The 22,415-nt window shown below is 40.4% G+C and overlaps 1 protein-coding gene across 1 annotated transcript in view; it reads right to left on the bottom strand.

Annotated features, from left to right (window-relative positions):
• Prex2 (phosphatidylinositol-3,4,5-trisphosphate dependent Rac exchange factor 2) overlaps positions 1-22,415 on the bottom strand; it is a 209,296-nt gene that overhangs the window by 114,588 nt on the left and 72,293 nt on the right. The window contains exons 5-7 of the mRNA XM_032907637.1: positions 19,761-19,862; positions 9,430-9,591; positions 1,200-1,333 (exon numbers count right to left, since the gene is read on the bottom strand). Coding sequence (XP_032763528.1) covers positions 1,200-1,333; positions 9,430-9,591; positions 19,761-19,862 — 398 coding nt within the window. The remainder of the gene's footprint in view (positions 1-1,199; positions 1,334-9,429; positions 9,592-19,760; positions 19,863-22,415) is intronic.

Below are 22,415 nucleotides of genomic sequence, written 5' to 3'. Positions count from 1 at the left end.
CTCCTAACATTGATAGCACTAAAAGGATCCAAAGAAGATGCCTAATTTAACACATCATTCTTCAAAGAGTGCAAGTGGAAATCTGAAATGAATGCATTGTCCTTGGTTCTTGTGATTACAGTATTATGGGATGTTTAGAGGATTTCAGTTTACTCTGCTCTCAAAGTAGCTCTGGGTCTCCTAAGGCCTATGTATGTTAAGGTGAAGCCTGTAAATGATGTGGGTTGTTCCTGGAATAGACAGTGCACAGGCCTCTCTAATTTTGGAAGAAAGGGGACCTCAGTCTAGTTCAGTGGTTCTCAATGTTCCTAACACTGTGACTGTTTACTGCAGCTCCTCATGCTGTCATGACCCCCAACAATAAAATTATTTCATTGTTACTTATAACTTTATTTTTGCTACTCTTATAAATCATAATGTAAATAGCTGATATGCAGGATATCTGATATGCGACCTTCAAAGGGGTCACAGCCCACAGGCTGAGAATTGCTAATCAGGTTATTCCCATTTGTAGCCACTGTGCCTTAAGGATATCTGCTAGACATACAGTAAGATTTTCCTTCCATATTACTTTTTCAGTTAATTTCTGAGAGACCATAATATCACATTGCACCAGCATTTTGTATACTGATGATAATATTGTGAAAGCTCTGGATTTACACAGGTATAAGCTCTCAGGACCGGATGATCAAAACGAAAGTTCAAATTCATAACTATTAGTGCTAATGAGCTTCAGGTACAGGCATAGGACTGGTGGCTCAGGTGTTAACAGGGAAAGGAATGTGGGCCGGAGGTTCTCAATGTGTCACCTATACAAATTCTGAAAATACTGTAGATGGTGCTAGAAGCAGACAGGACAGTGATTGGACACTGTGTTCTGTGAGTGATCAATTAGTAAAACATAGGAACCGAGTCTCACATTGCTGAATCTCCTGCAGATACAGGAAGAAATGGCTTAGAAGCAGAATTAGGAAAGGGGGAACACACCAACATCTCCCACAGGATATACCTTTTCTTGAGAGAGCTGTTGTGAGGAGGTCACAAGGGATAGTGACACACGGTTCTGACTATACCACACGTAAAGAGAACAGACAAGCAGGCTTGAGTGAAATGGGTTACTGGTAAGTTCTGGGATTCCTGTGGGGATCCTGTGAGGTGCAAATAATAATTCTAACATATAATTAATTTTATGAGCTTACCTGTGTTTTCTTTTGCAGTATACCAAAAGATTATCAAAAAGAAAAAACACCCTTTCTTGAATATTTCCGGAAGAAATTTTCATTAGGACTCCACACATGAGCATCTCAGTACAGGTGTCGGTAATGTTGGAACCCTGGGGCAGGAAAAGAAAGGATGATTATTTCTGATTATCTGATTAATATTATTATCTTTGTAGTGCTGGGATCAAATGAAGGGTGTCAAGCACAAGCTAGACAAGCACACTGCCTTACCTGCAAGCCTTGACTGACTTTTTATATGCAATTATTGTCTTTAAATTTCCGCTTGTTTTTTTTTTTTTTTTTTTTTTTTTTTTTTTATTAGTACTAACAGGTAGTCAGGACAAAGTGGTACACAGTGAAGGTGGTTACACTGAATGGTCTCTCCTTCCCATCAGTCTCCAGGTCAGTCTGCATAGAGACTCGAGGCCTACCCAGAGACAACTGAAGCTCCAGCAGTAGACATGCTAAAACAGGAAGGGAGACCAGCAGGCCTAAGCCTATAGGAAGAACCACAGACAACTCCAGAGATGAGAGAGAATTTTTCCCTAATTAAGAGCACACTAACTGATCATCCAATACCAAATGGTTAGCCTAGAAACTCAAGTATAACAGAGAAGAAGACACAATCACATGCACATGTGTACACACACACACACACACACACACACACACACACACACACACATTCACACACTTGCACACATATACATGTAACAACAATAACACAAAACAAGGAGGGAGGCCATGAATTTCAAAGGCAACAAAGAGGGGATATATGACAGGATTTGGAGCCAGGCAAGGGAAGAGAGGAATGATATAAATACATTTTAATGTCAAAAATAAAATAATTTTTAAGAAGCTTAAATGATTAGTGGGTATCAATCTAAAGATATCTAATTATAGAAAGGAGGAGACAACAGAAGGAAAATGGACTGGAGGGTGACTTAGTGGGTAAGAGCTTAGTTCCCAGCACCCAGGCCAGGTGGCTCACAAGACCTTTAGCTCCACCCCCTGGGGGATCCAATGCCTCTAGCTGATTCTTAAGGAAGACTACTAGCCCTGAGGGGAGAAGAGTGGCCAGAGAGAAGCAGCCACCCCCAGGCATCAACATAACTTAGCTGAGCACAGAGCTGAGCTCACAGCTTTCAACAGCACCACTGGGCTCCAACAGAGCTATGTCTGGCTCCCTTCCTACTCACACTTCTAGTCTGTTTGCTGCCACCCAGCCATCCACACTGGGTGGGGGCATTGAGTCGGATTTAAGAGAGAAAAATAAAAGAATCAAAGTTTTCAATAGGTCTCTCTAACTTGTCTCTGCAGCTAGAGTATTTCGGCTTTAAATGTGTCTAGTTTCTTTTAATCTATAGGTAAATTGCTGGATTTTGTTTAAATCAATGTTTCTATATTTTGGTTTTGATATTTAATATTCAGAACATTAGGTATAGTCTTATATTTCCACAATAATTATTGATAGGTTATTTCTCCAATGCCAATGAAATGGTCGATCTCAAAACAGATTAGATTAGATTAAAAGCAGGTTAATTAAGAAGCTGCAAGCGAGTTGACTTTTCCCAAGGATTGAGACCAGCAGAGAAGCCAAGGGGGTGGGGACAGAGAAAGGGCAGGAGTGCAGAGAGAAGAGAAGGAAGAGAGCGAGAGAGACCAAAATGTCTGGATTATATAAAAAGATCCTCTAGAGGAATAGTGGCCAGCTCCTGGGCTGGAAAGTTCAGGGTTGGGGATAGGGTTGCCAGGTAGGAATTGAGGGATGCTGGGAGAACCCGAAAGCCAGTTCTGCTTTGACATGTAAAATATGTACCTCAGTCCTTTGTGTAGTGGTTTGAAACCAAACAACTACTAGTATAGGTTTTACAGTCAGTTGCAAATAAAGCTAAATGAAAACAAACCTATTCTAAAGTCTAAAGAGGAAACTAATAAAGAGAAAGTATTATTGTTCCCACTTACTTATCTATGCTCCAAACATATCTTGTCTTAGAAAACCTCTTCTTTAAATTCCTTTTATCCTGATAGTCCAGAAAATATGGAGATACTGTAAATCATTACAGTTTGATCAACACTCCTATGTTCACTGAACCCAAATTACCATGAACGTGAACCTAGGTCTGCATCCAGTAGCATGATTTCTTATTACTCCCTTATAATTATATAATTCTTTATCTTGGGAATAACCACGATGAAATAGCATTTTAAAGAAAGCATGCTCACCAAGAATCAAGGACTTTAAGCTGAATTACTAAACAGTGTCATGTTAATGATAGTCCTTCATCAAAATACCTCATTGTAATCCAGAAATTACAGCTAAAACCACATAATGGATCCACTGAAAGTGGGGTGAAACTGAGTTCTATGAAATGAGTCAAGAGCCCTGATTAAGCTTCTGATAATCTTCTTGTCAAACGTATATTAATTATTGGTATATGAGCTCAGTAAGTCTAGTAGAGTGCTCTGAAACTCTCCACTTTCTGGCTGTGTCTCACAATGTACATTATCAACATTTTCTCACTGACAGTGGCCATTGCCATTCTCCTGGGAAGTAGTATAATAAACCGTGATGGCGTAAGGCATATCTTCAAAGATGAGCAGTTAAAGCATAAGTTGTATATTTTCTTGGCCATAGTTACTACATAAATGCTGAGAAAAACCTAATTTCTTTACTGCTCAAGGGCAGGTAGGGAAACAATACTTCAAAGAACCAGCTCTTTTTTTCCTTAGTTGCAAATTTGCAAACCTAAACCTCATTAGCTTATTGTTTTGAGAAATGGGTAACTTAATTATCCTAACTTGTTAAGTCAACAGAAAGGGAATCATAACTTTAGAAAAATGTTCAAACTCATAGCCACTGCTGAGGTGTGGTTAACACCCCAGAGGTTCATATCCTAGCGATATTGTATTAAGATAGGCTAGGCTGACCCCATGACAGCCTTCAAATTATCAGTTCAGAAGACTAGGCTTAAATTTCTGTTTCCAAGAACTGGGCAAGTCCAGGGAAGTCCAGACCTCAGATCCTGTCCCATCACCTGACCTGAGGCAAGGACAATAGGTCAGTAACAGTTTCCAGATTTCCCCAACAACAGTTTCAGACCCCTATACTCCAGCAATGGTTCTGGAATGTTCTGAGAGATAGAGTCAATGATTAAGATAGAGGTCAACTATTCCCTCCCTGGAATTCCTCTAATGTACCTTAAATCGGGCCTTCGAGCTTACTGGGATGTCTCCATCGTGGTAGATGGCAGACCCCGGCATGCTAAACTTCTGCAGAATAAAATGTTCTTTGTGTTTACATACTTTTTGAGTCCAGGGTATCATTCTTCTGTGAATCATGCACCCTTACAGCAAGACAATGTTGGTGAGTGGTAAAGATAATTAGGTCACAGGCACTAACCTCACAAAAGTTAAAGCATATCTTATGGGCTGGGTCACTTCCCATGAGAATGATTTATTAAAAGGGAACTTGATCACTTCTACCTTCTATGGCTCTACTGACTTAGCTCTTCTCATGAACTCCCATGCTGTTCTCTCATCTGCACGAAAGCTCTGGACACTTGAGCAGATAACTTGAACAAACTCTAGGCTCCCCCACACCCTGAGCCAAGTGACCAAGCTTAAGTATTCCCTTTAGTTGTTTACATTAATCAATATTTCCCAAAGATGAGTCACTGATCATTAGCCAAGGACTTGTACCTTCCTCCAGTCAAGTTAACCCAAATAAAATTACTACTGTCTTAGAAGTCTAAATAGAGTTTGGGATGGCATGCTAAAAGGTTTGAAGAAAATAGAGCCTACTTAGTTAGAGCTTTATTAGATTATCGGGAAGTTCAGGTGCTCCAAAATCATTTTCAAGTCTGATGCTGTAGATTTTCTATTGGTGATCTGATCTACACAGTTTCTGTAAAGCTAACTTTTATTTGAAAAGTCCATGACTGTCAAAGATAGAGTTACTATTTCTGTGATGAAACACCACGGGCCAAAGCAAGTTGTGAAAGAAAGGGTTTACTCAGTTTACACTTCTATATGGTAGTTGATCATTAAAGGAAGCCAGAGCAGGAACTCAAACAGGACAGAAACATGAAGGTAGGAGCTGATGCAGAGGCCATGGAGGAGTGCTTCTTATTGGCTTGCTTCACGTGGCTTGCTCAGTCTGCTTTCTTGAAGGATCTAAGACAACCAGTCCAGAGATGGCCCCACCTACAATAGTCTGGGTCTTTCCCAATCACCATTAATTAAGAAAAATGCCCTGTAGGCTTACCTACAGCTATTTTCTCAATGGAAGCTCCTTCCTCTTAGATAACTGTAGCTTGTGTCAAGTTGACATCAACCTAGCCAGCAAAATGGCTTGGACTCTTATAACTTAAGTAATTGTTATGTTTAATCTGCATTGTCAACTTGACCTGATTTGAAATCAAATGTGTAGCATGGCTGTAAAGGCATTTCTGGAGGTTCAATTGAGTGTGAAAGAGAGCAGCAGCCCATGGGCTGGGGCCTTGGACTACATGAAATGGGAAAACAGAAGAACACAGTGAGCATGCCAGCACATCCAGGTCTCTGCTTTATAACTGAGGACAGAATATGACTTGTCCCCTTAGCCTCCCACACCATGCCAGCATGCCCTTACTTCCTAAATCTGCTTTTACCAGAATTTTGTCATAGCAGTAAGAAAAATATCGAATAGAGTGAGATAGCCTATCACTAACTGACTTCATACACTATACAATAGGAAATTCTTAAAAATAAAATCCTACTGCCAAAACAAAGCTTCAAAATATTGCTTCATGTCTGCAGAACTTTTCATGGTATTCAAAGTACACTCACTCATTTCACTGAATCCTTGAAATCATCCACACCATCTACAAGTAAAGCCTTATGTAGATCCCTCTCCGAGGATGGGGTGGGAAGAGCACTCATGGAAGCTTAGACTAAACATCACGTCTCCTCAAAAGCTATGTTTTCCCCCCTGTTTCATATCATTGGGGAACAATAAGTTTCAATTATTTATGTAAATTCCACAAACAAGTGTGAATGATCATTTAGTAACACAAAGTCCAGGTAGTCAAATGATTTGAGAGAATTTATTGTAAAAGCAAAATTGCTTGCAGGGTCATGATAATATGCAGACCTTTAGTCCCAACACTTTGGTACCAGAGGCAGACATCCTGGTCTACCAAGTGAGTTCTAGGATAGCCAGGGCTACAGAGAGAAGCCCTGTCTTCAAAAGCAGACAAAACCTTTCTTTGATTAAAGGGGCAATGAGACACTGGATAATTGAATGAGAAGAATTTTCACCCAAAATTAGCAATAGTGCAAATCCAGCACTTAAAAGACTGGTGCTAGTCAAAGACATTTCAGTGACTGATGCAGGAATGCTATATCTCTGAGGTGGTCATGAGAGAGTTGTGTTGCGGGAACTTCACAAGGGGTACATTCTTAACACTCACCCAAGTTCCTAACTACAAAAGCAGTTCAAGGGACTCTGCCTTCTCTGAATATCATTGTACAGTCTTCATCAAAACTTGGACTCTCTTGACATCAGATTTATCCGTATAGATCAATAACTCTATTAACAATCCAAAATGCCTCTTTAACCCATTCCTGTTCTCTCTCAGGGTAGAGTTAACCCTGCCCAACCTGTACTTCTAGAGTATTCTCTTAAAAGGATACTATCTACTAACCTCTTAAAAAGAATGGATAGTTCCCCTCATCTCTATAGGGACTGGTGTACATACCAAGCAGCTGGCTCAATCCCACTCTGAGCTTCATGCTTCAACATCCTCAACTCAATTCTATGGCCATATCTCATTTATTCTTCTAAACCTTCTCAAGAACAGAGGGCATTAGCTCTATCAACTGTCCTATGTGACAGTTAAGCCCTTGCAGGGTTCCTGCATATTCAACTGAACTGCTAAAGCTCTACTGACTTCCGCAGCTTCAAGGCTCCACTCTGAATATTGTAAATTTAGGGCTGGCAGGCCAGCTTTCTATAACTATAAAGAATACCTGAAATCAATCACTTGATAAAAAGGAAATGTTTGGGCTTTATTTCATATCTTCCAACATCTGTCCTTGGCCACTTGGCCCCTTTGCTTCAGTCTATGATAAGATAGTACGTTACTGTGGAAGTATGTGTAGAGACAGGTTTGGTTTTTTTTTTTTGTTGTTTTTTGTTTTTTTTTTAAATCTCATTGTGGTGGTTTGAGTACACTTGTCCCATGGGAAGTGGCATTATTAGAGGAGGGGTAGCTTTGTTAAAGGAAAGAGGTCACTGTGTAGGTGGGCTTTGAGGGTTCAAACCCTACTTAGTGCTGGAGAAGCCTTCTTCTTGGCTGACTGCAGAAGTGAGTCAGTCTCCTCCTGACTGCCTTAGTATCGAAATGTAGAACTCTCAGCTCCTTCTCCAGCACCATGTCGGCCTGGATGCTGCCATGCTTCCCGCCATGATGATAATGGACCAAACCTCTGAAACTGTAAGCCAGCCCCAATTAAATGTTTTCCTTTATAAGAGTTGACTTGGTCATGGTGTCTCTTCACAACAATGAAAACCCTAACTAAGACACTTATAGAGGAAAGAAAATGAGGAAAGGGAGAAGGTCCTAACATCTAAGTATCCCCTTCAATGGCACACTTTCCAGTCACTAACTTATTTTCACTAGGCCTCACCTCCTAAAAGTACTACCACCTCCTAATAGTACCAAAGACTGGGAACCCAGCATTCAACACATGGGTATTAGGGAACATTCAAGACCCAAATTATAGCAACTGGCCTAATGTGAGCTGTTTGTAAAAATAATGCAATCCGTGGTTGTTCAAAAAAGCAATCATGTTTAAGCAAACCTTCTCTGTAGTAGACCTATCTTTTCGAGCTACATACTAGAAGGAAACCAAATTACAAGAGATTCCACAATACTGAAAAGAATCTCTGAAGTTCTTCTGGTAGAAAATGGCCTGGCAAATTATACTGGCAAATCCTGCAATTTTAGGAGTTTGGTTTTTCTTCTAGTATTTGACTGACAACAAAGTCACAAAAGCAAACTTGGCTCTATTTCTCTCATCCCAGCAGGACAACTGCTCTGCAGGAAAGGAATTATCATCATGAATCAACTGTAAAACACACAACCATTCTCTCTGACTGAAAGAGGCAGCATTTGTGCTGCAGGAAGGGTCACGCTGGGCACTCCAAATGGAAGACTATAGGCACAAAGGAAGCTAAGTTGGACCCCAGTTAGCACTTTTAATGATTCATCGCAGGGAGGGGTCAAATAGGAGACGTGTCTCAGGTCAGCACTGTTGATTACTTTGCATATCTGGCAGAATATAATTTTAGGTCTACTGATAACCAACAAATTGAAGAGAAGCATTAGTGAACAACTGATACCCAAAGATAAAAGTAATCTGTGCATGGACTTGTTGTACTTGGCTATAAAATTTTGTTTCTGTTTCCACACTTGCTTTTTTAATTATTATTATTATCTAAGTTGTTTATTACATGAAAAAAAATTGCTAGCCCAAAGATCGTGTTAAGTTACAGCCATTTTGAACCTGAATTTTAGCTTATTTTTACAGCAGAAGTGCCAGATCTTACCCTTGTGAAATAACTAGGATTTAACATCACCAATCACCAAAGGTGGAAATGTCTGACAAAGTCTCAAACAAGATCTTTATTTACTTTCTTATCTAAAAAAAAAATTTAATGACTCATAAAACTTGTAACATTTTTCACTTTGACTAGATGAACACCAGCAAATCATAGAGATTTCCTTCAGTTTAGAAATGAAATCAAAACTCAGACTGAGTATTAGCTATTAGCTAGACTGAAAGTGAAATTCAACATCAAATCTCCAATGCAAGAGTCTAACGATGACATCACAGCACATGCAATCTTTTATTATCCCAAGAATTCAGATTATGAACTGGTTGACCAAAATCAGGACAGGAAAAAGGGAACTCTGGTACCCCAAATTCTGAAGGGCCAAAGCGTGGAGGCACATGGCATTCATTGGTTCCATCACAAATGTCTCAGGTCAAGATGACTTCCATCCTACATGTGTGTTCAAGTGACATGAAAAGCACTTTCTGAGCTGACCATGGTCCACGGACTCCTAGAAGGTAACTACCCAGGGTTCTATGCACTGAGAAGGAGCCCTGCATGTGACTCCACAGCCGTATGAAACTGAAGAGTGGAGAAAAGTGCACATACCTCCCAGCCTTCAATGTGTGCCTGCCACTCTTCTAAGACTTCCAGTTTCTCCATCTGTCTCTTGGCCTCATTAATGTTGGAACAAACAGCTTTCATGGCTTGGAGGGCTTCCATCACTGCTGTGTAGTCACTGTGTTTCCGTGGGGTCCGCTTCAGTAATTCCTGTGGACACACAAAGATAAACCACCCTTTGATCTCCAGTACTCAGGTATAGCAGCTTCAGACTGACCAGGAAATGAAAAGGACAAAGACTGTGACAGTCAGTCTGCTAAATGACATCACAGCCTCCACTGAGATAGAGATCAAAAGCAAAAGGTCAAATCAATGACTGAGCGCTATTTTAATGCTCAGTTTTTGCAGAAACTGTGGCTTTTCCTCAAACTTACCTGTGTTTTAGACACAGAAGGAGGTTTCTTGATTCAAATCATCAACTCTTTCACCTGGATCACATCCTAGGTTTTATAAATCGGACTTCTGTTCTAACAGAAGCATATCTGTATAGGTTAATTTCCTTTATCTCAGATTCTTTTAACAGATCTTCAAATAGACAGACTCCACAATTTGAAAACTAAATTAAATCCCTATTTGTAACATCTTCTGAGAAGCTATAGGCTGATGTCTTCATTTCACACACTTTAAAGGGGCTTTAATTCCGAGAATTTATTTCTGAGGTTGTATGTCTGTCTTATGATTTTGAAGTCCAGGATAAAAATTTCAACTTCATATTGGGAGTCTAATGTGTGTGTTCCTTTCATGTCAGATCATATCAAATACAAGGTTGAAGTTTATTTCAAAATATTCAACAATAAGACAACTACGACCTGTCTGTTTTCCCCATTGCATATTGAGAAATGAAAAAAGAAATCTTTCTGAAATTATGCCTTTGGGTTTTTCTAATTATGTTAGTGCCATGTTGATGACAACTGCCATGAGGAAACAAATGACTAATTAAGAAACAGTGCGGTCACTAATGTCTAGACAGTGGGTGAAGATGTTTAATTTTATACGTCTAAACAACAACTAAAAAGACCTTTTAATATACTTAAAAGATTAAAGATTATTCTGCTTTTGATATTTGTAATGAAAAGAAAAACATAAATAAAACCTCCATCCCCAAAGCACAAACCAAGAATGAAATAAGGGAGCTGCTGTTTGTATGGGAAATGAGAACTTCGACCTTCAGGACAGGATGTGACCCCTGGAATGGTAGCCAACCAAAGAGTTGAGACATGAATTAGATCATGTGAAAAAAAAAAAAAAAAAAAAAAAAAAAAGACCCAAAAACAAATCAAACAATAATTCTAATGGTTATACTCAGACTCTAAGTTAATTCACACCATAACCTCAGGCTTTAATACTTACATCTGAATAAATGAAACCACTCAAAGACAATATAAGCATAATTTTCAAGCATTTATACATAAGTAAATAATTTTCTTTCTGTGTGTATGACAGTAATCTTTCTGCCTCTGCCTACAGCCTTTTAACTGCTGTCTTGCATGTGAGGCAAGACTGTATCTATCATGTTAGGTTTGGTGTTGGCTTTCTTTTGTTTTTGTAAGAGTTAAATTTAAACACTTGTTTCCTTCCTAATCAGCAATGAGTGATTTAAAACAACCACTTGTTTACAACATACACTTAACATTCCTTCTGTCCCTGACAATGTCTGGGATTGCAACAGAGATCAGTGATAAGGGTACCTGTGGGTGCATAAGCCCACTGAGTCCCTTAGCCTGGAATCTGTAAGGACTCAGAACAGACAGAGTCGTGCTTATATGCAGCTTACATACATGTTACTGCATGTTAAAGGCTATGCCAAAACTGCAGCTGGAGGTCCCTGCCTTTGCTTCAGCATAAGACTTTCCATAGCTTAACCAAGCAACTTTAGACCTACTTTGTAATAATCATTCTTTTAAAAAAATTAAGGCTTTTACAACCTTCAGAGGTGACTCAGTCCATAAAGTGCCTGCTGAATAAACATGAGGACCCAAACTCAGATCCCCAGAATCTGTATCAAAAGTAGATGTGGTGGTCTGCACCTATGACCCCACTGTAGGGGTTTGGGACAGAGGCCGGAGGATCCCTGACGTTTGTTAGTCATCTGGCCTAGCCCAGTTGATAAGCTTCAGGCCCAGAGACTTTGGCTCAAAAAAATGAAGGCAGAGAGCAATTAAGGCAAGATATCCTGAAGGCAGGTAAGCAACCTGACAGGCTGACAGCTAGGAAAAGAGGCTACAGGTAAACAGCCAGATGGTAAAAAAAAAAAAAAAAAAAAACTCTGGCCTCTCCAACCAGAATGAAGGCTTGGTACACCGCCACCCCACAACTTCTCAACACACACACACACACACACACACACACACACAGAGAGAGAGAGAGAGAGAGAGAGAGAGAGAGAGAGAGAGAGAGAGAGAGAAGCAGAACCAGCCACACCCAAACACTCCTAAGCTGCCTCATCTTTGTTTAAGAAGCCCCTGTTCTATAGTACCAAAAACAATTAAAAACTTCAAGCCCTCCCTGAGGATCCAGTTTCTGAATCCCTCTGCACTTATCGAGGGGGACTTCTGTGTGTCTGCTTCTTCACTCTGAATAAAATTTGGTGCCTACTGTGTGTGAGAATCTCCCTGACTAGACAGTAACATTTCTGGAAGACTTGCCTGGGAATCCTTCTGATTATCACCTAAATACTGAGTTGAGGATAAACTGAAGCAAACCACGGAAGCATGCAGTGGGGTGACCATTGAGTTGGATGTCACCCCTTCCTCCTCCTGGAACATGAGGGCTACCACTGCTACATTGAAATTATGGTGGAAAGCACAGAGTGGTAATTTTATTTTTCCACTTTCCTTGATAAGGAGGGTTCACTTTCAGACCTAGTCCTAATTCCTTTGCTTCTGAGGGTGAGAGAATTCTTTCAGAGAGATCTGGCTGAAGGCTTCACAGCTGGCAGAGGCTGAGGTTGAAGAGCTCTTAGAATTAGCTACAGGCAGCTGGCTCCAAAGAGACTTCATGAACTTTAGTCCTAATGAGACTACATTGTCTATCCTGACAATCATAGTCTTCTCTGACTGGGTAGTATTGGTAAGTGTCTTATCTAGTCTTCTCTAACTGTGGAGAATCTTGTTAGCATCCTATATAGTCTTCTTTGGCTACATAGGAGCTTGTCAGGGTTGTATGTAGTCTTCTCTGACTGGGTGGGATCTTTTGAGGGTCTTATCTAGTATGATAAAAACAGGCTGTTCTTGGGCTCTTAGCTCCCCTCCCCTAGGTCAGAACACAAGAAGCCATAAACAGAACAGTTAAACACTTATTGGACTGTTACATAATCTGGATGCTAACTGCCACCCTTCTAGAGAGTTGTGACTAGAGTCCAGATAGTTCCTCTTACCATGAAATAATGAAGGTGGGGTAAGTTAAAAATCTGAGAACTAGATTTGAGGGACCTAATCGGAGACTCCCTTCACAGAGGATAAAGCATTCCACAAGGGACCTGATTAAGGGTAATTTAAGTGGAGTTTATTTTGACTCACCAGAAGCCAAGGAGAGTCTCTTTCTGATACTTTCTGATGGTGACCACATTAAGTAGGATACCACATGAGTAGACTATGGCTAGTCATAGACTTTTAAAGATGATCTGAAGAGCCAGATTAGAAGAGCTTTACCCAGAAAAATCCTATGAGTAAGAAAACAGCCCCCAAGGGTCAATTATGATCTTTGGGAAATATAAGCCCCTATTAACCTCCATATCCATGCAATTCTTACTCCACGAAGAAAAAAAGATCTGTGTCCTCTCCTAACACCCAAAAGGATGATTTCTCTTAGGAAAAAATCAGGAGAGACAGAAGAGTTATGTTTGCTCATGACTCCTCTATCCTGGCAGAGCTGAGTAACACAGAGGAAGGAAGAACTGGAAAGTTATAGGAAGGATCCAAAACAGTATGATCAACCATCTGAGCAACTGAAGTAGATATATGAATTATGCTAGAGAGATGTGATGATGTGATTAACAAACACTAGCCTTTTGGAAAACAAGAGAGTATTAGATTGGTCTCTTTTTTTAGCAGCAATGACATTGTCACTGCTCAGGGATTACAGTGGACAAGAAATTCCCTATGGGGGATAAGGCTAGCCCATCTCTGAAAGCCAAATGACCACTATGAAAGTGTAGAGGACATTATTTACTGTGTAATAGATGGTCCTAAGAAGGCTAAACTAAATATAAACTCTTTATTGGTCACTGTTATACACATCAAAAGAATCAAGGAGGTTTCCATGCACCCTGAATCACTGGAAGAAGTAATCCTAAAAGCCAAACTCTTAACTCAGCCAGCTTCAGACATTCATAAAAAGCTCCAGACACTGGTAGCAGACCCAGACAAAACGCTAGCAGGCTTTTGTTTTGTTTTATTTTTCCAGGTCATAAACTTAGTCCTTTTATGATAGAACCATGAAGGGAAAGAGTATCGTGGGATTAGTGGTCACTACAAAAGCCAACTAGATAAGTGCCACCCTCCCCCCAACCGCTGAAACAAGGCTAAGCCTAGGGCTTGCTTCACAAGAAGGCCATTTCCTGTTGGGAGCGCCCTCAGAGACCTTCTGGACCCTGTCCTATCTGTAAGGGAAATTACTGGCAACATCAGTGCCTTCCAGCCCATTTGACCTTCCCCACAATGACAGGTCTGGCAGTCATGGGAGTTCCATTCTGGCCCCCATCATGATCAACAACCTTAAGGAGTTTCTAACTGTGAAGAGCATAAGATTAGATTCATGACTGACTCAGGGATGTGATTCTTACCACTGTCCCTTTCTCCTGGTCCCTAGTTCTGAAGGTTTACAACAATTCAGTGTACATTAGGCAAGCCCCTGGAATATATTTTGCTCAACTGCTTGCATGCTAAGGAGGAGATCTCCACATTTGTCATTTCTTTATGATAGTTCCCCATACCCTACCTGACTCCACTGTTGGAAAGAAATTTTCTGTCTAGATTCCAGGTCAAACTGCTTCTCCCTCCAGGGCAGAGCACTACCGCTTGTCTCAATGGGAAGCAATGGTCAAGGCTTCAGCATAGACAGGTGGAAGTACACACTATAGAGAAGGTTAAAATGGCCGCTTTTGTAGTTATGTATCTTAAAGATCCTACCTATTTTCTAGATCAGAGGCAATGTCTCCTGAAGCCTGAAGTCTGAGAAGGGATAATGAAATAAGGATGATTGGCTGATTGTCCAGCACACAGAACATCCTATTCTTGGTGTCAGCAAAGGCCTAGCAAATCAGTCAGTCCAAGGTTTCTGTATGATCAGTTAGAGTGGCTCCATCCCATCCAGTTGTTCCTAATTCTCACTCTCCTCACCCTGATTCCCTGAAAAAGACTCCTGGGTCAGGGCCAGATCTTGTTTGTTTGTTTGTTTGTTTGTTCTTCAAGATAGGGTTTCTCTGAATAGCTCTGCTTGTCCTGGAACACACTATGTAGACCAGGCTAGCCTCAAATTCAAACTGCCTCTGCCTCTTGAGGGCTAGGATTAAAGGTGTATCTTCCACCACCACAAGCAGTTTCTTCATATCTCATTTCATTCTTAGTATCTTAAAGAGAGTTTCTTAAGTATCTCAGGCCACCCAATCACCATTTCTATTTGCTTTTGAAGACCTCCCATGCAGAGCAGGACAGATTACTTTTACTGTCCTACTGCAGCAGTTCTGAAACAGTCTGCCTTATTTGACTTAGCTCTTTCCGAAGACTTGATAGGATGAACTTATCTGAAGAATACCTTGATCCAATATGTAGATGATCTCCTATGTGGGATGACCAAAGAAACCTCATATCCAGAAAGAAGACTCCTCTTTAATTTCTAAAGGTGCCTATTTTGGGCCTTGTCTTGCCAAAGGGGCCCAGAGCTTTAGAAACAGAATGAGTCTGAACCATCTTGGTCTTCCTGCTCTATTAAACCTGTTCCCCTAAACCCTCTTTGGAAACTATAGGATATTGTAGAATTTAGAACCCTAGTTACACAGTACACTTCTAAACCAGGCTCTCAAGGAGACCTAATCTTAAAAATTCACCAGAGATAAATAAATTCCTGAGTCATAACAAGCCTTCCAGAAACTTCAAAAGACATTAACCAAGACTCCTGTCTTAGGCTTGCCTAGTAAGCCTAAGTTTCACCAGTATGTAGCTGAGACAAGGAACAGCTCTGGTGTAGTAACCCAGTGTATTGTTCATTTCCTCAAGTCATACAGATAGCTAAGGAAGTACATCAGGTAGCCATGGGCTGATCAGGATGTCTGTGAGCAGTTGTTCCTGTCAGACTCCTAATTCCAGAATCTCAAAAGACTATCCTCGGGCGCCCCCTCACAATTCACATGCCTGATCACACTGAGTCATTTGAAATTAGAAGAGAAACTTCTAACTCAGTGCTTTTTAACCTTCCTAATGCTATGATCCTTTAATACAGTTCCTCTTGTTGTGGTGACCCCCCCAACTATAAAACTGTTTTCATTGTTACTTTATAACTATAATTTTACTATTGCTATGAATCATAATATAAATATCTGTGCTTTCCTATGATCTTAGGCAACCCCTGTGAAAGGGTCCTTTGACTCCAAAGAGATCAAGAACCACTGTAAATCTAACCCACAATACGTTCCTTAAATATCAGGCTTAAATATTTCTCATGCTGGAGGGAACTGAAATTACATTCAAGGTTTATCAAAGCCTGAACTGAACCATCTATCTCTCAGAAAAGGAAGGAAAACCTCTCCAGTCCTATCATTAGGTCCCTATGGACAATTAATTGCATAGTAGTCCATCCTGATCTCTTACTTCAACCCCTGGAAAACCCTGACTTGGTCTTCTATACAAAGGGAAGTTCCTTTGTGAATGAAAGAACCTGACATGCAGGATATGGAATAGTCACTGACTTCAAAGTGTGCAAATCAGGTCCAATAGCCCCAAACTCTGCTACTCAACTAGCCAAGCTGAAAGCTCTCATTTCAGGCCTAGAACTATCCTAAGGGGAAAAAGTCAGTATTTATTTACACAGATTCCAAATATGGCCTCCTTATCCCCCGTGCCCATGTAACTACATGGAAGGAAAGATGCCTCCTCCTAACTACAGCAGAGACCCTTATAAAGTATTCTCAAGAAATTCTTACACTCTGGAATGCAATCCTTTTGATCATTTAATTGACTGCAATCCACTGTCCTGTACATCAGAAAGGAAAAGACCTAGTGGCAAGGGAAATAGGTTGGCTGACTCTGAGGCCAAGTGGGCTGCACTGGGGATTAAGGAATGTCCTGTCCTTTGGGAAGAATCTTTGCTACAATGAGAAAAAGCCAACAAATCCCTTGAGAAACTAGTTTTAGTTTTTAAAATCAGAATTCACCAAGGATGGGAACTAACACCTAATCATTACTCTATCATTACCCGACAATGGAAGTTCTAAAGCCCTTTGCCAAATATAGCATTTGGAACAAGGAAGTACACTCATCCTGGTAAATAGAACGTTCAAGGGATAAGGCCTAAAAGAAATGATCCATCAAGTAGTAGAAGAATGTGAGCTTTCTTATCAACATAACCCCTCAAAATGGTATCTCTAGCTTCAGGCACCAGAGACAGGATACCTACCATGGGGAAGACTGGCAACTAGATTTAACTAATGTGCCTGGTGGACAAAATTACAAATATCTCCTAGTCTTAGTAAATACCTTTACAGGATGTAAAATAGAAAAACAAAGGCAGCTAGGATGTTATTCTCTAAAGTAATTAGCTAGAGTATTGTTCTCTGAAATGATTCCTAGATTTGGAATACTCAAAATTCTCTAAGCCAGATTGTGGTGGCAAATACCTTTAATACCAGCACTGAGGAGAAAGAAGCAGGCAGATCTCTGTGAGTTCAAGGCCAGCGTGGTCTACAGAACTAGTTCCAGGACAGTCAGGACTACACAGAGAAACCCTATCTTGAAAAACAAAAACAAAAACAAAAACAAAAAACATCTCCAGAATGACATTTTGTCAAGGTGATCTTTTTGTGCTCTGTGTAAAGATTTTCTTTGTACCATTCAAATGCTGATTTCTATGCAGCAGAGTTGAGTACAGACTGACTTTGGTATTGTTACTCATCTGGCTACATCATATTTTGTAAACACTCCCTCTGTCACCTTCTAATTGGTTTTAATAAAAAACTGATGGTCTATAGCAAAGACAGGTAAGGAAGATGGGAATTCCAGGAAGAGAACCACTCTGGGAAAAGAGTCAGATGCAGAGAAGATTTTGCCAATCAGACAGAGGAAGAAGCAAGCTGGGATGGAAAGAGATTAATAGGACTCATGCCAGAAACTTAGACTGAATAAACAGGTTAGTAAGTCACATGAGCTAGTTGGGAACAGCCTAAGAAAAGGCCTTAAGCATCTATAATAAATATAAAAAACTGTGTCTTGTCTCAGAGCTTGGGTGAGCATATAAAGTCCTTACAGTTTTAAAAATTGGCCTGTTTATTTCTCAGGGTCTGACTAAAGCCTTGGAAATTCAGTATCATATACATTGTGCTTGACAGACACAGACTTATGGGAAAGTTAAACAGGCTACAAATCTCCAAAAAGACACCCAAAGAAGCTAGATCAGAAAATTCAAGCCCCATGAGCAATATATATTGCCTTGGCCCTGCTCAAACTTAGGAATGAGTCTAATTACCAAGTGTCATGAGTTTTTAATCCATGTACAGTAAAGCTTTCCTCACCAATGACCTTGATCAGACCCTAAAACAGTCACTGGTGACTCTAGTCATCAGCTGGCAAAATTCCAACAGATCTGTCAGAACCAGAAACAGGATTTTTCAGAGAAGGAAATGAAGGACCTCTCCATTTCTATCCAGAAAAATTCATACAAATCAAGACATTGGGCTCCAATCATAAGCCTTGTCCACCTCCTTTGGTAGAGCCAATATCTTGTTAGGCTAGCCACCCTCAAGGCATGTGGAGTCATGGGACTAGACACATGACTCTAATATACTTGTGTAAAGTCCTGGACTGTTTCTGGTTCTCCTGAAACAACAAGAGACCCCAAGAAGCTACCAGCTCAAACTGATCCTCAAAATGTCAACCCCTCCCAAATTTGATGACTTGGGCTATCTCCTTTAGGGAATGATTTCTCACTGGTTCTGCCACAGTTATTTCTACCTGGCTATCATAAGCGCTCCTACGTAGGTTACAGTGTCACTTTTCTCGTTGGATTTTTGTGGATTTTGCAATCCCTTTCTCAATAACTCACTGTACCCTCCCCCAGAAACTGGATATTTCTGAGGCAGATTCTAGAAGATAGATCAACAAAACTATCACTGTATGACAGACAGTCACAGCAATGTGAAACCACACTGCAAGTACAGTATCCATTCAGGCTTCCTGCTTCACTCCCTGGTCTCTATGTAGTGTTTACTGTTTGTAATCGAAGCTCCTTCACTCTGTATTCTATCTTCTCTGGTTCCATGTGGCCTACAACATGCACTTACAATAATTATTTAAAAGGCAAGTGTATTAGTTGGGTTTCTATTGCTGTGATAGACACCATAACCCAAAGCAACATGAAAGGGTTTGTTTCAGCTTATTGTGGATAATAAGTGGAAGTCAGGGCAGAAACGTGGAAGCAGGAACTGAAGCAGAGGCAATGAAGAAACACTCTTACAAGCATGTTCCCATGGCTTTGTTAGCTTGCTTTTTTTATACAACTCAGAACCATCTGCCCAGGAGTGGTACCACCCATAGTGGCTGGGCCCTTCCACATCAATTGTTAAACAAGAACATATCCTACAGACTTGCCCACAAGCCAAACTAATGGAGGTATTTTCTCAAGAGATCTTTCCATGCCAGATGGCCCAAAGTTGTGTCAAATTGACAAAAAACAAACAAACAAGCAAACAAAAACCAGCAGACAAAGCTTTAAAATTATGTAATTTTAACCTTAATTTCATTAGCATCAAGTCACCAAAGTATGGAGAAACCAAAAATAGACCAACAGCAGAATTATTTAAAGTTCTTTATAGCTAAAGTGCTATGGAAGCCAATCACAATGATTTAATGGGGTCTTCTAAAGCTAATCCATTTAATCTAAAGGAAGCTCAAACAGGATATGTGCTCCAGAGAACACTAAACGCATCCTTTAATGGTCTTTCTACCAATGGTTTGTTTCCCATTCCAGACAGGAATTTATGACAAAACAGCTATTTTTTTCAGTAATTATAATCTATTCTTTTTATAATATTGGTTTCTTTAAAAGATATGGGTTTTCAAAAAACAGCCAAATACTAAGACAATAAAAAACATTGCACATAATTTAAATACCTTCAAAAGGAGAGGGTACTTGCAAATCCTTTGTATCGGTGTCACTAAATATCCTTCCAGGGGAACATCTGTATTTTTCCGTCCTCCAAGCAGCATGCAGTTCTGTGGTGAAAAGAAACATAAGTACATCTTGCAAGCCTGAGGTTGTGAACTATTCTGTCATAACATTTTATGCTGAGCATTTGTGAAAAATACATGTCCTGAAATACCATGTTAGAAGGTGCAAAAAAGACCCAGTCTTTCACGTTGGTTATAGAACCCAAAGTGAACCTATATTTAGAATTTAATTTACGTAAATTCTTCTGAGTGAGTATGAAGGGGAAGGGAAAGGGGGAGAAAAGAAAAATAGAGAAACAGACAAAGCAGACATTTTGTTTATAGGAGGTACAATGTTGTGCTTGGAAAGATGGGCCTGCACTTAAGAGAGTTAAGGACACTTGCTACTTTTGCAAATAGACCCAGGTTCAGTTGCCAGGACACAGATCAGGCAGCTTACAACTGTAACTTGAGTTCCAAAGGATGTGATGGTCTCTTTTGGTCTTCACAGGCACCTGCACACATGTTGAACACATACAGACAAGCAGGCACATATACATACAGACACACATACATGCACAGGAATAAAAAATAATTTTTGAAAGTCATCATTGTTGAAGAAAAGCAAACATAGAGAAGCTGAATTCTACTGTGAAAGTCGAGCTTCATTGCTCACTAGTGACAGAACTTGAACTCATTCCAGAGTGACTCATTCCGCCAAACTGAAACACTTTAACCTGGTGATTCCAAGTCATTCTGTTCCTGCTGTTGCTATGTGATCCCAGAGTCAGCCAATCTCAAAGGAAGTCAGAGAGGTTCTCCATACTGCCGATGTGAAGGGAGAAATCTGCGCATATCAGCCATTACAGGGCAGTGGGCATGAAGCAGCTCCAGCTCACCAGGAAGGGTTGGTAAAGAGAAATCCACTGGGGTAACCGGCCTTTGGTCTTCTGAACAGATGCACAAAGAGTAAGACCTGCCTGAAACTGGTTTCTGCATTGCCTGCCAGGGTGGCCACACAGAAGTGGACTTTACACATCAGGCAGGAAAGTGAAGTGCTTCAGACAGCTGCAATGTGAGCCAGAATATTCCCTGTCACTATTTTAAAGTAGCATTCCATATGAATTTTGAGGAGGAACCAAGAGCTGAGAGAAAAACATTATGAAAGCAGCACAGCAGTGGTACCAAGTCCTCCCCTGCATGGATGGGGCAGCCAAGTCCCAGCACCAATATGTGTACCTGGTTTGGAATGATCACTTCATCTAGACATCACAGCAGACAGTGCAGCCAAGATTCTTCAAAGTACACATGTCATTTTTCCTGGGGGAAATCCCTGGACACAATTATTTACACCTCATACTATTCCATGACTACTTCGGAGTATTCTGTTGCAACATGTGTTAGCAGCTCTGGCTGAAGACTCCTGAAAAGTCCTAGTAGTTTTAACTTTTCCTTTCCACATGTGATGGCAATGGGGGTACATGTATGTACTCTTGCATATTGTGGACACCTCTTTGTGTAGTGAGCATGCACACTGGTTTGTGTACATATGTGTGGAGGGCCAAAGTTGATGTCAGAAATCATTATCAATCACTCGTTCACTTTATTCAATGAGACAAGGTCTTAGTGAAACCAACCTCACCGTTATGACTGGTCACTCCAGCCAGCTTGCTCTGGGGAGTCCTGTCTCTCTATCTTCTAAGACTGACTTCTATGTGGACACTCAGCATTTACATGAGTCCTAGAGAACAGACCATTGGATTATCTCCATGCTTACACAGCAAGTACTTGTGTTGGTTGGGTTTTATCAACTTGACATAAACTAGAGTCACCTAGGAATAGGGAACCAACTGAAGAATTCCCTCCATCAGTCTGCGGGCATGCCTGCAGAGCATTTTCTGAGTTAATGATTGTGGTGGGCTGTACATGAGCTGTGCTGTAATCATAAAAATAAGTATATCTACTGACTAACTTTCAGGGAGAGTAATGACATTAAAATGTTCTTCAGTTAACAGCATTAGCAAAGGCCCAAGATAATACCATCATCATCTCAAACCTGGAGGCTCTTATATCAATCCTAAAGGATAACTGTATGAATTGTGCCTCATTTTATGAGGAAACTGACACCTGAGATATAAAGAATGTCCTGATGCCATCCAGTAACCTATGTTCACTTAGTTTCAGGATATGGACTATCAAGACAGATTCTGTCTGCTGGCATATGCTTTGAGTCACCTAATCCCACATTCTTGACTTGTGACTTCTCCAATAGGATTTCACATCTAAGTATCATCCTAAGCGATCACTGCTAAAGAGAAGACACACTGAAAAAAAAAACAGGGGAGTTCTTATACTTTATAAATGGAGCATCAGAGAGCAAAAATCTTATACCAAGGAGTGTTGACCAAAATGCTAGCACCTTCCATAATGTGGGCCTGAGACTAGAGTTATATGAGGCCTTCAAGCATACTAGCCACTAATTTAACATTGATAATCTAAAAACATACGGATGGCAGAGAGAATGCATTTATTGTTGGCTGCTGAAAGTGGGGGAAGGGTCATGCAAGAAGGACTGAGGAAGAAGTCTGTAGCACCTTACAAATCACCTGGCCTTTAACT

The sequence above is a fragment of the Rattus rattus genome, chromosome 1 (genome assembly GCF_011064425.1).
Source record: "Rattus rattus isolate New Zealand chromosome 1, Rrattus_CSIRO_v1, whole genome shotgun sequence".
Lineage (NCBI taxonomy): Eukaryota > Metazoa > Chordata > Mammalia > Rodentia > Muridae > Rattus > Rattus rattus.
The sequence above is the reverse complement of the archived record's forward strand: the minus strand, read 5'-3'. Positions and strand labels throughout refer to the sequence as shown.